General features: G+C 36.4%; 1 protein-coding gene across 11 annotated transcripts in view; it reads right to left on the bottom strand.

Annotated features, from left to right (window-relative positions):
- Window positions 1-17,083, bottom strand: part of SLC4A10 (solute carrier family 4 member 10) — a 159,270-nt gene that overhangs the window by 45,507 nt on the left and 96,680 nt on the right. For all 11 annotated transcript variants that reach the window (XR_008450310.1, XM_054069417.1, XM_054069418.1 and 8 more), the window contains one exon: window positions 9,930-10,118. Coding sequence is in view for 10 of the 11 variants with exons in the window: in XM_054069417.1 (XP_053925392.1) it covers window positions 9,930-10,118 (189 nt within the window). In the remaining variant the exon portion in view is untranslated. The remainder of the gene's footprint in view (window positions 1-9,929; window positions 10,119-17,083) is intronic.

Raw genomic sequence — 17,083 nt, 5'->3', positions numbered from 1 at the left:
ATACAAATGTTTCAGCAAACACATTTGCAGAAAATTCCAGTGAGGATTTAGTAAAGTATTTTATAGAAGTTTTAAAAATATCTCAAGATGATAAGTGTTTAAACACACCTCGGCCTCGTGTAAGCAAACAGTAAGCCTTGTGACCAACAAAATTTTGCCAACAAAAGCTCTAAAAGAACAAGAGGATTAAGTAACAAGTGTATGTCATATAAAGTGTATTTTTACTTAACATCAATATTGCCCCTGTGCATGGCCAGGGGCCACCACGCACACACTGAGGGTGTGGGGCTGGCAACAGGGCAGCACACAAAGCCCACACAGTGCATTCCCTGCTTGCCTTCCCCCCTTCCTCCTCCCTGCCATGGCAGGAGTCACATACAGCTCTGAACAGCACAACGACAGTACATGAGCTAACTATCTCTTACTGCTGTAACGCATACCCAGGAATAACTAGAGTCCAACTGGCCCAGAGTCAGCATCTTGTGCCCAGCATACATTTGTTTCCATAGCAAATAAAAGTCTCTCACATGACTGAGAAATGATGATGTGAAAACATTGGTTCTGATGAAAATCACAGTAAAAAAGACCATATGTTCATGATACTTGAAGATGAAGACAGTCATAAAGTCCTAAGCTAGGCATACTGTCCGGAAAATTCAAAAAGCCACATTGTGTCCAAGCACATCCTCAGCCACAGCTGGGAAACAGTGTTCTGCAGGATCCAGTCTGAACAGGACAGGAGACTTACAAGACTATCACGATCACTGCCAAAATACTGAAGTATCCAGCTTCTGTCACGGCTGAGCACTATACTATCCCTGTCTAAGCCTGGTCATGAATTCCCAGTTGCAGTTGAAACACTTGCTCAAGGAAAAGGTTGGGTTTTGTGAAAAATCAACACCTCAGTTTTCCACTAGGCAAATCTCCCATGACACAAAACAGTTTTTAGACTTGTGCTACAACCCAGCAGCATAGCCAGAGAGATTTCACTTTTATTAGGAAGTACAGGAAGCGAGTGTTTTGAAAGGTATTGCTAGACACCTTATTATTAAATGTATCAATTTTAAAACTGTAAATATTTCCGTTTTCTCCCTGACTCAGGACAAGAGTAGAGATTAGGGCTATTGTTCAGCACTACAGTGAAATAAACAGAGAATGGCGAAAAAACAGACATGAAAAGCATGTTAACCTGACCGAGCAGATAAAAATAAGCCAGGATTAGAATGTACACATGACAAAAAGACTGATTTCAGACAGCAACATATTATTGTAACTTAAAGGAATTTACATTTTAAAAGACTATTATTTCCTAAAAGTCAGAAGAGACAACTTTGGCAATCAGAAGTCAGAAACTACTAAATATGCAAGATGCTTTATAAACAGTCATTCAATTTGTCTGTTTTAATTAGAATTTTATTACATCATCACTTTTACACTATGTAATCCCATACACTACTTCACACTGTAATTTTTTTCTTTATTGTTTATTTAGCATCCTTAGGATAGTTTTAGAGGAATCATCCCATAGCATTATAACTATTGAAAATAATTAATGTATAAACAATTTCTTCATTATTTTGGCAATTTTAATGATGTAACAAAAATACCTTCCACTAATCCTAACAAAGAAGTAGTAAAAAATACTTGTAATAATTACTCATATTAATATGCATACTGTGTAATAAAGATGTTATAGGAAAGCAATAGAAATAACATGTAGTTCATTATCTTTTTGTTGCTAATTAGAGATTTACATTTATACTTCTTTTTTCCTTGAACCAAAATTCAAGAAAATAAGAGCAGGTATATCTGCCAGGGAGATGAAAATATTGATCAAAGATGTCAGAGCACGGACCACATGTTATAAATACTGAAGTTTTAACATCATAATGGGAGGTGTCAAAAGCCTCTAAGCAATTAGCATAACAGTCCAAAGGCTAACTTTTAAACATTGTGTCCTCTTTTCTTTCAGGAGAAAAATATGTAAAAATATGTATAGTAGGAAATAAAAGCCACAACCAGTAAGTATGTGAAGTTTATAAGAACAGCATATGTTCTTCTTCTGTGCCAACAGAAGACCTCAAACTTTGATTTACCCATATGCTGGAGTAATCTGAAAGAACACAAAATTTACCTTGAGGCAGGAAGAGATGTTTAAATAGCTCTGCAACTTAAGACAGCTTTCTGGATCTTGGAACAAGAAGTTTGGGGGTTTTACTGTATTGAATAATAATCATAGATGCAAAGTAGAGAAGACAAGTAATTTCTCTTTTCACATAATAGTCATGGGGAAGATTTTTAAAGAGCATCTTAAACACGGGAATGCAGGAATATGTGTTTCTTATGCAACAATACGGTGAGTAAAATGCAAATCTGGAACTTGGTCACCGTGTGGCCCTTCAAAAGAAAAGTACTATGTTTTGGAGAGATTTTTACTCCTATACACATTTAGTTTGTTAACAGATTTTTTGTATTTTGCAACAGATAGTAGGTAGTTGAAGTGCTATGGTGGCCCTCTCCCTAGGAGCAAGACTGCAATGCTAGACAGTTATTTTTCTATTTGGTAGCTTTCTCTACTTCTGAGATACAAAGCCACAAAAAAATCATACTTTAGTTTAAATTTGTGTCTAATTTCATGTTGACTTAAAGGAGATATCTTTGTGATGAATACTGCTAAGCACATGAATAATTCCCAGTGGGGCAGCACCAAAGGCATACTGATGGCAGCCTAGTGAACATTGGAATCACCATGCTACACTGGTTTTCCAACATCATTAAAAATAATCATGTTGGCAACTATATGTGTGCTTTATCTCAAGCCACTTCTAATTTCAACAACTGATTGTTTTCCCCAATTGAAGGACACAGTTACTGGCACCTTGATGGTCCCACGAAGCAACAATCAATGAAAGAGCTTGTGAATGAAGAGGGGAACTGTCACATCATACCTAGACTAAAAACCAAACAAACAAACATCCACCAAAACATCAACTGTCCATTGCAAGAAACTGTCTCTGGAATACAGGTCCACTAAATCTAAGTCTTCTCTAAATTTTATCTTTATAGTACCAGACCCTTCAAAGCACTATGTGGAAAAGAAGGGTCAAAAAAAAACCGAACCAAAAAAATCAAACTAACACCAAGCTCTAGCCAGGCTTTAAACGTCTGCTCCGAAAAAAAAAAAAAAAAAAAAAAAAAAAACACCCACCTGTGATTGTTTATTACTTCTTTTAGTTAGCAACATGGGATTTGCACTGGTAAGAAAGGTGAAGGCATAAATCATCAACTCCTTAGAAGAGAGAATAAGAGCAGCACCAGCCTTGACATTTATTCAGCTCTTCCATGTTCTGTTCTTGACAGTTTCATTTCAAGTATCTCAAGTAAAATGTCTATTTACACATTGTACAGGGTAAATACACTATTTTATTTTTTAAGAGTGCAATGCAGTACTTTGATTCCTTACAAATCTAAATTTTAAAAGCCTTGCTTAACCCTGTAGTCCATCTACCTAAAGCAACTGAAGACCTGCATTATTTGAGAATTTCTCAGAGAGCCATGCAGATTTTTTTAAAGTATCAAACAAATGCACAATGCAGAATCATTGAAATATCCAGCCTACATATAAAGGAACTTAATACCTAACAAATAAAACCAGAGTAAAACGGGGTTTGAGACTTATCTATGTATTAAAAAGCCAGTATCAGCACAGTTTTAAAAAGATACTTTAAATTCATGTACATAAAAAATGAGTGGTTTTCTCAGATAACGTGAAATTGCCAGAGCTTTGAACAGAGCAAGAATTCACATAAAAAAATATTGTCATGCAAAGCCAAGACACTTAAAAATCAAAATCCATGCAACTGACGCATCAAAGGAAACTGAATGAGAAATGAAGTTGCTTTTTTTTCTAGACCATATTAATTTCTTCCCATTCAGAAAAAAAATCCTTTGGGCAATCTTCAGGCTTTTCACTGCAACTAGTTATCAATCTTCCAAATCTAAATGTCCAAATTAAAAATCAAGGACTGAAAAACAGTAAGTTTACCTAAGTATATAGTAAAATTCTAAAAGAGCAGAGATACCATCTTTCCAGGCTGAACTGTATATGTACCTTTAGGCCTCTTGACGCATGACATTTTAAATTAGTGGAGAATCATGTCACCCCTACCTGCATAACTAACTGCATGCAGAGTTAGTGCTCACTAATGATACATAAAGTAAGAGGATGAGGAAGAAGTCACTTTACCTGTTTTTCTGATGCTAGACCTGAATCTCAAGCATAATTCACGAGAAGTCATGCAGTTTTAACTAAAACACTAAGATTCAGTTTTACAAATTGATGTAAGAAAATGAACTTATAAAGAAATGGTACCTTTTTCCTCCCCAAAATAACATCATTCCACACAAGCTTCTCTTAAGTGCACCACAGCTGCTGACAAAGGCCTGAGGTATTTTTTAATCACTATAGCAAGAAGTTGCATGCTGTCAAGAAACTGAGATGAAGACATGGGTGTACATTTGAAATGATCTGAAGCCCAAGCAAGAATAGGTATTTATACTACCTCTGAACCTTCAGGGAGTCTACAGAACCCAAAGGATAGGAGATGAGGAAGATACAGAGATGAGATGAGCCTATTAGAGACAGACACAACAAAGACAGAGCAAAATAAAGAAATACAAAGATGAATGATACATTTTTATACATATAGATTACACATTTTATCATGAGTCTGAGGAAATGTGGAGAAAGAAAGAAAGAATATCAGATGAAAATGTTTGTAAATACAAGTTATACAGTTATATTTTAGTAATATAGCAACCTGTGGATAATACAAGTTGATTAAAATATACACATTTGAGAAGATCATAAAACAGGAAACAGCATTCGCTAATTTAAGCTAGAACTATCCTTGAGTCTGTCTTCTCTTCAAGGAAAGCTGGAACAATTTACCTGATCCAGATCCAATACTGCCAGAAAACTTGGAGACATATATATGGCATTCCTTGTGATTTATTCCCGAAATGAAGGAACAGTCATGTACCCAGATATGCCTCCCTACCCCTTTCATATGGCTCCAGTAATGTCCATCTCTCTCCACATTGTAGTACTGACATCAGAGTTTTATATGCTGTAAGCTAGCTCTGAGTTAAGGCATATATGCTTGAACTGATGTTTAGGAGAGATTAGGAAACTGAGGAAAGTAACAAACTATAACACAACAGGTAATTTAGACTTACTTGGATACTAAAGCATACCATCCTAAATAAAGATACCCAAGCATAGTCTTAGAACACCTCCGTGTGTGCTCATACAGCCATAAAGCAATGAAGATGCCCAAACCAGCCCATCTTGCTAAGTGGAAAAATGCTTGAAAAAGAACATGTCAAGATGTTATATGTATGGAACAGAAAACAGGCTCAAGATCACATAATTAGAGATAGAGAACATTTCAGCAAGGTCCATGAAATATAATTTACAAGTTACTTATCCTGCCATGTTCCTCTCCCATAGTCATCTCCTCTTCCCTCTTCAATTTTAATCAGTAAAAGTCTGTTACATCTCATGACATTTATATACACACGTACTGTGAAGTCTAGGCTAAAAGTGAAAGAGACTGTGGAAAAAAACTAAAAAGTTTACATGATGAAAATCTCTATTCCTAACTACATTCTCATCAAATCAGCTACTTTTCCATGCCATGCATGCTTAAATTCTGAATTGCAGAACCTTCTATGAAAGAGGAGAGGCTTAAGAAATTACGTTAGCCTTCCTCTAACAATACAAAGGTGTTGTATGTTCGCAACTTTCTTTGGCTTTTCAGACCATGCCATAGGAATTTACAGAGGCGGCTCACAGGTATCAGAGCGAAAAACCTATTGATCTCAAGTTAAATTGCTGTACAAACCAAACTTTCTGAAGATTATTTACTCATGACAAAGATTTGTATTTTTACCTCTCTTTTACAGAATTTATGCTAAAATTGCCTGTGGCATTCTATTTTGGGTATTTGGTGTCCAATTAGACTTAAAAAAAAAAAATCATTTTTCCTGCTCTTATGCCAAATTTGACTGTCGGTTTTTATTGGAACATCAAAAGCAGGCTTTTAATTCTCACAGTTTTGATGCTTAATGAAAAGTGAAAGTTAAACACAGCATGGCACATTAAAAATGCATGGTAAATCCATAGCACCCTGACATCTTAGCCCTGCAGAGGATGTGAAGAAAAGCCATTGTAAACAAAAGATAATACTACTAAATACAAAGTAAATTGATTAGAAGGTCTGACAGACTCTTAAACAAAGAAAAAATGAAGAACATACCTACAACTCTTCCAGCAAAGATATCACAGTCATTTCTCAGCAGAATAGTCATATATCGAATTTCAGTTTATGTCTTAATTTGCAGGCTCTGCACCTGAATGTCTAGAAACTGATACATTAATAAGCTAGTGTAATCAAGAACTTGGACAAAGAAGGGGGTTTGCATCCCCAGCTGTACCATGTAACCTAGATGGCAAGGACTTATGGCTCTGAACCACCTTCTGCGCAGAACAAGTGTCCAAGTTCCCCTGCCTCATTTCAACAGGTACAATTAAGTGGCCACACTAAAGCTCCGGGCACTTGCTGTTTCTGAAAACTCTGGTCTCTGATAGGGTAAACTAAGCTAGCTGTAAACTCATTAGGAGTACCCAAGATGATCTGGTTTTCTCCCTGCAGTCTTCTAGGAATTAAGCTTTTCATCCAGAAAGTAAAAGCAATAATAAAATATTTTACAATTTTAATGTGGGTTTTTTGTATTAAAAAGAGACAACAATACTGCTGCTGTTGGCAATATATGGAACATTTTACATTCATACATCCTACACAATGTTTGTGCACAAATGAGAATAAGCAGACTGAATTGATGCCTTGATTGCATTTTACCAGTTTGTCCTCAGGAAACAAAGACGTGTCTTGCAGCACACTCTTGACAATAATATAAGGAGTTTATATCCCTTAATTTTGCTTTCTTTTACATGTGTTTGCTCTTTCTTTTGCTTGTTTTTCCCTGATCCAAAGTTATACTTTAATAATTCCTGTTTGTATTATTATGGGAATCTTATACAGATGTCAGTTTACAAAGAAATACAAAGCTGCAGTAAGCATAATACTGTAGCTGAACTTCAGCATTCGGGTCATGAGGTAGCAGCAGAAGAAAATCATCAGAAACCTTGCTGCTGTCCCTGGTCAAGCTTTTAAGGACAGCTGAGTTCCTTGAAGCTGAGCAGTTCAGTGTATATTCCTGCATAATTTACAAACCACGTACAATGGCAAATTACCAAAGGAAAAGAAATAAACAACAGTATGCCAGAAGAGGTAGTAGTAGTGTGCCTGAAATTAAGCAGCTCTCTGGAATCATCTTTACCCACTCCTTAAATCCTAGAGCATTGAGGCCACTCAAGCCCAGGAACTACTTGTTTGCTCATGTCTTGAAAAGGGAAAAAGTTGTGAATCCTAATCCAACTACTAACTTCTAGTCTAAGCTAATACTGACTTCAGTACAATTCAGGCAATAAAATAAGATTTAGACATTTAATGTAACGGGGCAATGGATGGTAAGAGAGGAACCTAATATAAGCCAACCTCTTTGCTTTATCACAGGGCCATCACCTATTTTGAAGAGGTCAATGCAGGAGACTGCCAAATGTGCATTAGCAAAGAATGCAAGTAGCAGAGCAATGTCTCAAACTGATTAAAAGACATCTGTGTCCAAAATACTGGGTTTGGAACTCTTCACAGTAATTTACATTAAAAGTTGATTTACCTTTGTATAAATGTTCCTAGAATTATTTAGCTTTGTATTGTTTATTATGCAATTAACATAATTTAAATTAATGCAGTGGAAGCGACTAAGTGATTTTTTTAACCACAAGTTAGAGTGTTCTGAGGCATTTCTATATAAGCACGTGAGCTGGAATTCAGCATCTTTTCATCTTGCAAAATAAGCACAGACAGATGAAAACCTCTAAGAATGTGTTTACCTGCTTAAAGAATCGCTTAACCACTGAGTATATAAACTTAGTGTGTTTAGATGCTGTCCTGATCAGAATCTGTTTTGGGGGGAATTTAGATAGAAATATGAAGATTCCCAGAAGAAATTTTGGCAGAAGTGAAATGTTTCTGGAGTGTATTACTGCATCAGTCCCACTAACAGACACAGAAAGTTACTGAAGCTGAACATATACTCACAGTTTGCCCTGAGGGGTCTTTTGAAGGAGACCTACTGCTTATTTGTTATACAAGATCTAGTGCAAAAGCTTACAGAATGCAAGTGGCCACCTTGCATCCTGTGCGGACTGAGGAATAGCAACATTATGCCATTAATTCTTTCAATTGTCTCCTGAATATTTGTTTAAATTTATCAGCAAGAGTTGTGCAGTCAACAGGAAAGTTGCCTTAAAAAGGATGGACAATCATCCTACTTGATTTCACTCTTGCGCATCCATACGCATTGTCACACACGTCTTAATATTTACTACTTTCTGCCTTACTCTTAAAACAATATTTTGACATAATTAATATGTTTCTATTTAATATCCTCTTCAGATGAAATTACATGTTGCCTTTTAAGTCTGAGCGTCTTCCTTGGAGAAGTGGCTAGGTTTAGAAGTATCTATTAAAAATTCATATGGCAATGATTGAAACAAAAGGTCCTTCTTTGAAAACCAAAGTTAATCCTTATACCAACAGCGCCATCTTTCCAGATCAACCACACTACTACTCTTTCCTCATCTACCCTATGCCTCAGAACACAGTTGCCTCTTGCACCCTGCATCTTCCCTGTGCTACAGCTGTTTCCTTGCTTCCCACTTCCCAGGGCGATAGGGGAGCTCAGTAGGGCCCTGAACCAGAACAACAGCAGAAAGGACTGAAATTTCCCTTAGAGCTAAGGTGTTTTCTGGAATAAGAGTCACTACAGCCCAGTGGTATTCAGTCATAAATGTTCTAGGTACAGTGATGATACTGGAAACAAAGGCTCAGTAATTCTGCAATGTATAATTCTAGTGAATTAATGTAAATATTTGCAAAATTTGGCTGCAAGTTTCATAACACAGGCCTGTGTTTATGTAAATAATAAGGATGGGCAATAAGAAATTACCTTTAATTATGATTAACCTATAACAACAGTACAGCTTATAAAGACTTTGGTAAAAGCAAGAAAGGAAAAAGTTAAGCCAGTATTTTACTGCAGAAACACTCTGCAAACATGCTCTCTCGTATTCATGAATGTGATTTCCCAAAAAGTCATTTTCCAAAAGAACAAGGTACAGTTCCTTTGGCATCTCTCCAACAGTGTCATCTGAAAATGTTTTTATCATTATCCAACACCTCAAACCCAACTATGATATTTGAACCACTAGTTGATCACTAGCTAATGCATTAACTGTCACAGATATAGTAACTATTCCAACAAACCATTATATTTTAAATAAATAGGCCTTGGGAGAGTCAACAGAAGTCAAAAATAGTCATATCACGTTTCTAGCACTAATGGAGCATGTCCACAGTTCAGAGCAAGCTCAGTCTGAAGAATTGCACAGAGTGCCTAAAGCAGCACAAGTGTACTTGACCTGCGCTGCATTGGGGATAATTCCAATTACCCAGGACAGAATGGTACCCTAACACAGCTAGTCTGCTTCCAACATCTGACTTGTTCCCTTGAATATCTCTTCACAGCCCTGAATTGTGCAATACCCGAATTTCAAATTTAAACTGATGTGTTACTGAATGCATAGGAGAAATGCCTCTCATGTAAAAGGCACCACTTTTACACAGTAGCTTTTCAGAGCAGAATCACACTGAATTCAAGATGTGGGTATGAAGCACATGCAATACTGAACAGGCAGATGTTATTAAAAGCTCAAAATCCAAAATGAAGCAACACATTACCATTTTTATCCATGGAATGGGGCTCTGACTGCTTCTTTCCAATATCCGCAAAGGACCTCACAATTGGGATCCTGTTGCTCAGCTTCTTCTGGTTCTGATGGTGATGTTGTTTCAGTAATGCCTCATGCACTCTGTGACGAACATCCTCACTGAGCTGCCCAGAACCCACCTGCTGGTCCAGAATCATATCTGCAAATATATACATAAACATAATAAAAGAGAGAAAAGAGGAAATACTTTATTTTTTAACTCAGAATAATAACAATTAGTCCCCTACAGGATTACAAAGGAATGGTATCAGTTCCTTTAACACAACTGATTGATTTTTTTTTTCATTTTTTTTCTTTTCAAACAAACCCTACCTTATTTGCTACAAAGGACTGGCACTCTGTGAGGAACCATCTTTTTTATTTCCTTTATACTTACCACAGGAGATCGCAGTCTAGCTCTTTATTTCTTATAATTACAATACTTTCAGTACAACAGAAAGAAATTTCAGATAAGACAGTACAGGAAAATTTGCTGCATTATTTGCAAATACTTAATTGGATCTCATCCTACTGCCAGATGTACATGTTCCTGCAAGAGAATCGTTACAAGGAAGTGTGAGTGAAACTGATACTCCTACTCAGAAATTACTACCGGTTTTGTGGACCACTGGTAGAAAAACATTCCTACATATTCATACTCAAAACCGTTTGTAAATATGTGCATTGTGTATTTCAAATAGGAACGAATTGTTGAGAATTTTGAGAGATTTTTAAAATTATTTTTCTGGGAAATCCTGCTAGCCACAATAATAACACTCAACAGAAATGAAAAAAAAAAGAAAATTTGTATCAAAGCAAGTAAAATAGCATATAAGTACATACTGTCCTTGCATATCCATTAGTAGAAGCTGTACTGCACAAAAACAGTGATATAATAAGCTGAGTAAAAAACTGCTTGTACTGAAAATTCAGACAGCTCATGATTCTGTACTGGAGTCAGGTTCATATTTACCAGTAAACTCACTGGAAAAGCAAGCAGAGCTGAAAAAAATAAAATGCAGATGCATTGCTAGCAGACATATAATTTGTCAGGTCTTTGATAATTGCCAAGAGCAAGACAAAAGAAAAGGCATAAGAAAAGGCATTAGATAATTATGGCGCTTAAGAGCAGAGTATAATTGCTGTCAACTATGCACTGTATATACATCTAAAAAACACAACAGTTTTTCTGAAGTTCTCAATATGCACATAACAAGCCAATCTATCATACACATAGCTGCTTTAAGAGCTGAACAACAAATTACCTGCATTTTTCACTTACTATGAAGAGGTTACCAAACAAATCTACATCTCCAGAATGACTCACACACAAAAAGACAAGGCTAGGTCCAAGATAAATGCAACTGTCAACAGCTGCAAACATCAGAGATGTATCTACATCTTGCAATAAAAAGTGATGCTGAAGTTTTTGATATCAGCTTTGACCCTCTCCAGCAATTATGTTCAGCACAGTATTAACAATGGTGAGGACCAAACGGCTCATGCCGAAGAGCAATACTGCCTGGTGGTATTCCTAAATTAATAAAAGCTTTTTTCAAAGTGCTTCACCTGACCCTGAAGGTAGCTTTTATCTCCAGGTTTAAATCAGTTATCTCTGCACTTCCACTCTAGATAAACACATTTTTTCTATTACTCTAGACTCTCATGGAAAACATAGGGAGGCATAGCAGCAAGATGAGCAGCAGAAAGGCAGAAGAGAGATTAACACAAGTTCAAGAGAAAGCCTTTGGTAGAATATTTTCAGAAGGAGCCAAGAATTTGCAACACATGACAAGAAAGAAAAGAAAGCTCCAACTCCAAGAAAAAAAATCACTTTCCTGCTCAACTCTACCTCCTTTTGAGGAACTGCCTCTGCCTTGAGGACAGGATTATCTTCCTTTTAGACCACCTTAGTACAAGAATTTGCATGTCACAGTTTCCAAATCAGGCCAGTACTTTCTGTAACATGATGGGGATCTTCAGAAGAAATAAATAAATAATAAATATATATAACTTTGGGCATCTATGCTACAGCACAGCTGAAAAGACCCTCTCCCCCCTCCTTTTCAGTTTTGCTAACAAAAAGGCAAATTGTAGAAGATGCAAAAACAAAGATTACCTTCTTTGAGTTGCTCTAAGACAGAAATCAAAAGGAATTGCTGAAAAAAAGGACTCCTCTAGAACAGGCAAATTTAGGGTTGCAGTCATCACCTTGCTTACAAATCAGTGGAACTCCACTTGTATGGTGTCACTCCTGGAATTACAGTATTTTCCATATTAAATATTAAAATATATTAACTGCTGAGGATGATGTCAATATTTAAGATGATCCACTTGAGGAGAGAAAATGCCAGGAAAAAGAAAATCATACCCCTATCCTCCTCCTGCTAGCCTTGTTAACAGTCACACAAGCCACTGAGTTAGTGCCAGTGTGATGACTAATAATTTTTTATATCCTGTCAAAGAGTGCAGAAAGTGGCTTACCTTGAGTTTCTTACACGTTCCCCTCCACTGCAGCACTGCTGCCACATGTAAAAAGGGAAGATGTATTCAGATTTGGAAAGAGTGAAGATATCCTTTCTTGCTTTGATCTTCCCCTTCAGCTGCCATTCCTTTAATACAGACACACTTGCAGTAGCAGCTATAGGAGTTTAAATGCAGTCAAATTACTGCCAGATTGCTGTACTTTTTTCAAGTCCTGAACAGGTCTGAATAGTAATAAGAAAGACTGTCTCAGATAAATAGATTGGCTTCTATCATTATGGGATTCCACTTCAGTCTCTTCAAGTCTTTAAACATATCTTTTAAAACCCCAAGCCTCTGTAATGTCAGTCATAACACTCTTAATTGCAAAGATAAGCTTAAAAATAAGATCAACATGGTGTATCATCTGAGAGTTGATGGCACACATGACCTTTTAAAAATCACATGTTCAAAACAGACTATTTCCTTTATCCTGTGAGAAGGAGATCCTATATGTTCCCACCAACTGAAGCTGCACCTGCTTTCCAAAGCTCTGTTTTCCACTTTTTTGTCTGGAGTGTGCAGCCCTTTCTCAAAACGCTGTATGACAAAACAGAGTAAAGAATACAGACCTGTAACTTCACAGCACTATATCTCAGCTACACTGTAACAACAGAGACTTTACAGGGGTATTTTTTATTTGTTTTAAAGAATTATCCTCTTAAATGACCTTTGAAATCCCGCAAAGCTTCCTTCCAGCCAGAGACAGAGTTCACCATTAGATTTTTCAAAGATGCTTCACAACCACATAGAGGCTTTCAGCAAGACACAATATATACTAAATCACAGTGTTACCCATTCTATCAGTTGCTCATACCATACTATATCTGCTGACATCAACAATGCTGAAGTAGAATGTTTCCTCAGTAAGGAATCTTGAACTGGAACCGTGAAATTATTTTTTCAAGCTGTTAAAATCAGACATTCTTCCTGCCCATGTCATTTAAAAAGATTCAAAGAAACTTGCATCTTCATATAATTTCAATGGTTTTTTTCATTCAGATTCAGTTACAATACACAATTTACATTAAATTTACTTTGAGAGTAAATGTGAGCAACATGAGTACTTAAACAAGCTATTGTAGTAACTCAAATATATCTCCTCATCACCTGTGCACAATTTACTCAGGCTGTGAATTGGAGCATATGAGGTACAGACACTTCAAATTAGTTCAAATGCAGCACAGCTCACGTGTTGCCCAGCAGAGCAAACTGCATCTGTCCCACCTCTAGGGTTTGTGAGGATGCAAAGGCAGGTTGGCTGCTTCCACTCACCCTGGAGACATCTATTAGACACTGCAGCTTTGCACAGAGATAGGAAGCCAGATTCACATGGAGCCATCCCAGATCCAAATAAATGGGCAATAAGGAGACACTGAAGAGAAGCCAAAGCTAGTTCCCCATTGCTCCGGGTTCACAGCAAGCCCATCACCTCATGTACAAAACTACAGGAAACTCCCAGGTGAAACGCAGAATAAATTTATAGAAGGCATACTGTATTTGTACCAAAATACCCATGAAGTCCAAAACCAAAACACTAACAGGTAAACAGGCTAAATTGGGCCTGACTTTTGCAGTATGGAGTAAAGAAACCAGATCCAACTCAGTATATACCAGCAAAGTTGCTGGTATATGGAACTTCCATATATATATATATATATATACACACATATATACACACACAGAGCAACTTGCACATACTAGCAAAGTTGCTGGAATATACATATACATACTAGCATATATATACCATATATATACACACTAGCATATACATATACATACTAGCAAAGTTGCTCAATCTTCCAAAGTTTACAGCTGTGCAACTGCAGGACAAAATGAAAGATTAATGACAAAAAATAGAACATATGGGCTTTTGTGTGCATCATGATTGCAGTGACAGCTGACTACAAAACCTAATTTAAAAGATAAGGTCTATTTGGTTTATGGTCGTCTTCATTCCCTTAAAGACATGGGAGAAGAAAACAGAAGTAGCCCTAAAGCAGTGCTTTATGGACAACATTCGGTTGAAATTCTATCCTTTATCTTAACCTGTCCCTATAAGGAAGCCGAATATACACTTTCCCCAGTGAGTTAGGAGCAACAGAAAACTACCAATTAGGATTCTTGGGCTGCGTTTATGAACTAAAACCCATTTACAGTGTCTACAACAGTGATTACAAACGAGCTAAGCCAGTGGATTTAGCCTGCTTATCCAAGGAGGCAGAGCATTCCAGTGCACTGAGAGACAGATTTCCAGCCCTACCTGAAATTACTCTGTTCAACTTCTCAGCTGAATTACTTGAAAAGGAAAGACAGAGTGAAAAAAAATCTGCTTTTTTAAAGAAACAGCACACAATTTTACTGAAGAACAAGTATTTCACAAAATGGTAAACAGTAGAGATAAGGCTCAAATTCCCAGCTTGCAGCTCAAAAAGCAAGCACAGTTTTAAGTCACAGCTATGCTAACATATCACAGTGTATGTTACCAAAAGAACAGAGACCTCATAAAACAATGTATTTCAGATCTCTAAACAGAACAAGAGCCATGAGTGAAATTGGTTCTGTCTCTACACACAAAATGAAAGCTGAGACTGACTTGTGCAATCTTGAAAAAAATCCTAGATTTGTGGTTAACATGGGAAAATACAAAATAAAACAGAAGAAAGCAATACCATGCTACTCAGAAGTTGGTAACAGATTTACAATTTACTCACAAAGGAACAAAACCTGATAAAGGTTTCCCTGTAGAGGTGATCACCACATGGTGAGCTGTAAATAAAACAAACAAATGCAAAAGCCTGGGTAAGTGAGAAGGTGAAAGCTGAACAAAAGACAGGTGTGGGGTCAAACAGAGAAGCAGACTGCTCACAGGCAATCCCATGCTTTGTTACAGTGTTTGTAATAAAAGTTAAATTTACCATAAAAGCACAGTCAGAAACATAACACAAGTGTCACAGCTGAAACAAAAGGCTCCAGTGAAATAAGATCTAAACCCCATTATTATGGAGTAATATAGCTTAAAGCAAACAAAGGCAAAAGAAGACTTGTTCTGATTGAAAGCTTAATGTGATATTACCGAAATCAATAAAATTGCACACTTGGGATGTAATGCCCTCAGTTGTTGAGCACAGACTGCAGTGACCTCAATCACAAGATTAAACTGTTACACAGATTGAAAATTCGATCATGAGCAACATAAGAAAGACTGCTAAGGGAAAAAACAGTCAGACCTCTGGACTGGAAAGCATGGGAATACTTAAAATTTAATTAAAAAAATAAACCTTTATTACATTTAAGATACTTAAAAATAAATGGGACTATCTAATATTTCAAACACGTGTAAGTCGCCAAAGCACCACTGTGCCCCACTGAGGCCACAGTTTGTATTTGAAAAGGTTTGACATTTGTTCACAGTACACTGCACAACTACAAGGAAATGCAAGATCTGTGATTCATGCTGTAAAGAAAGTATTGCCATTAAAGGCTGGACCAAACAGTTTTTTGAACCAAACAACAGAAAATGGCATCATATGTTAAGTAGAAGAACCTTTTAGGTTCATTCAGTGGTTACAATCAAAAAACCAGATGGTAATCTGAGAATCTACATGGTTTCAAAGGAACTAAATGAAAATATCAAAAGAGAACATTTTCATCTGCCAACTTGAACAACACAGTGAAGCTGCTCTCTAATGTGTAGCCAGATTCTGGCAAATAACTCCTCTAAAGACAAGTTCCAAAATAAATTGTTTTGATTACATAGATTTTTCAGACTTCCTTTTAGCATATGTTCTATACGGAAGTGATCGATAAAAATATTACTACATCAAATATTCAAAGGAATTCCTTGTGCATGAAGTGCTAGCTTCAGATATAGGAACAAAAACATGTGAAAAAGAATACCACACATTAAAAATGGTAATGAAAAACCCTAAAATATGTTTAATAAAATAAAATCATTTTCAACAGGATAAAGTTCAGCAGATGAAGTGAGCTCTTTCGGGGGAAACATAAAATCTTTCTTACAAAATTTAAGGCAAATTTGAGAAAATTCAGGAATGAGCATGCTGTCTTGCTGCATGATGACAACTTTGGAAATGCATCTTAGAAGTCTCTATTATAGTAAGATATTGTCTGTGAATTCAGTATCATAGGTATGAATAAACTCTTTATCAATAATGAAAATGGGATGCCTGTCCAAAGAAATTTACAGTCTTGTAGATCAAGTCACTGTTTCATAAGCTGGTTGGAATGAAAAAGAATCTAATAAAAAATGGATATGCTGGACAACAGGATGATTTAAAAATTCTCACCACATCGCTGGTGCCAAAATATTTTTGCACAGAAATATCAGAGTTTCCAGGGATGAAATACAAAATGTTCTGAAAGCCATGCAAACAGTATAAAAGATGTTTTTCATTTGTAGATTTTACCACAAGCCCATTAATGTCTTAAAAACATGGACTTTAATAAAAAAAATTTCAAGGGCTAAGTGTTGAGAGTTTAATGTCTTAGTGAATAAGTGTTTATAGATTAAAAGCCTTGAGTAAAACACATGGGAATTCTTTGTCTCAATTCAGCAACTAAGAGTAAGTATACCTCTTT

This window comes from Cuculus canorus, chromosome 6 (genome assembly GCF_017976375.1).
Source record: "Cuculus canorus isolate bCucCan1 chromosome 6, bCucCan1.pri, whole genome shotgun sequence".
NCBI lineage: Eukaryota > Metazoa > Chordata > Aves > Cuculiformes > Cuculidae > Cuculus > Cuculus canorus.
Note: the sequence above shows the minus strand (reverse complement) of the source record. Positions and strands in the feature narration are given on the sequence as shown.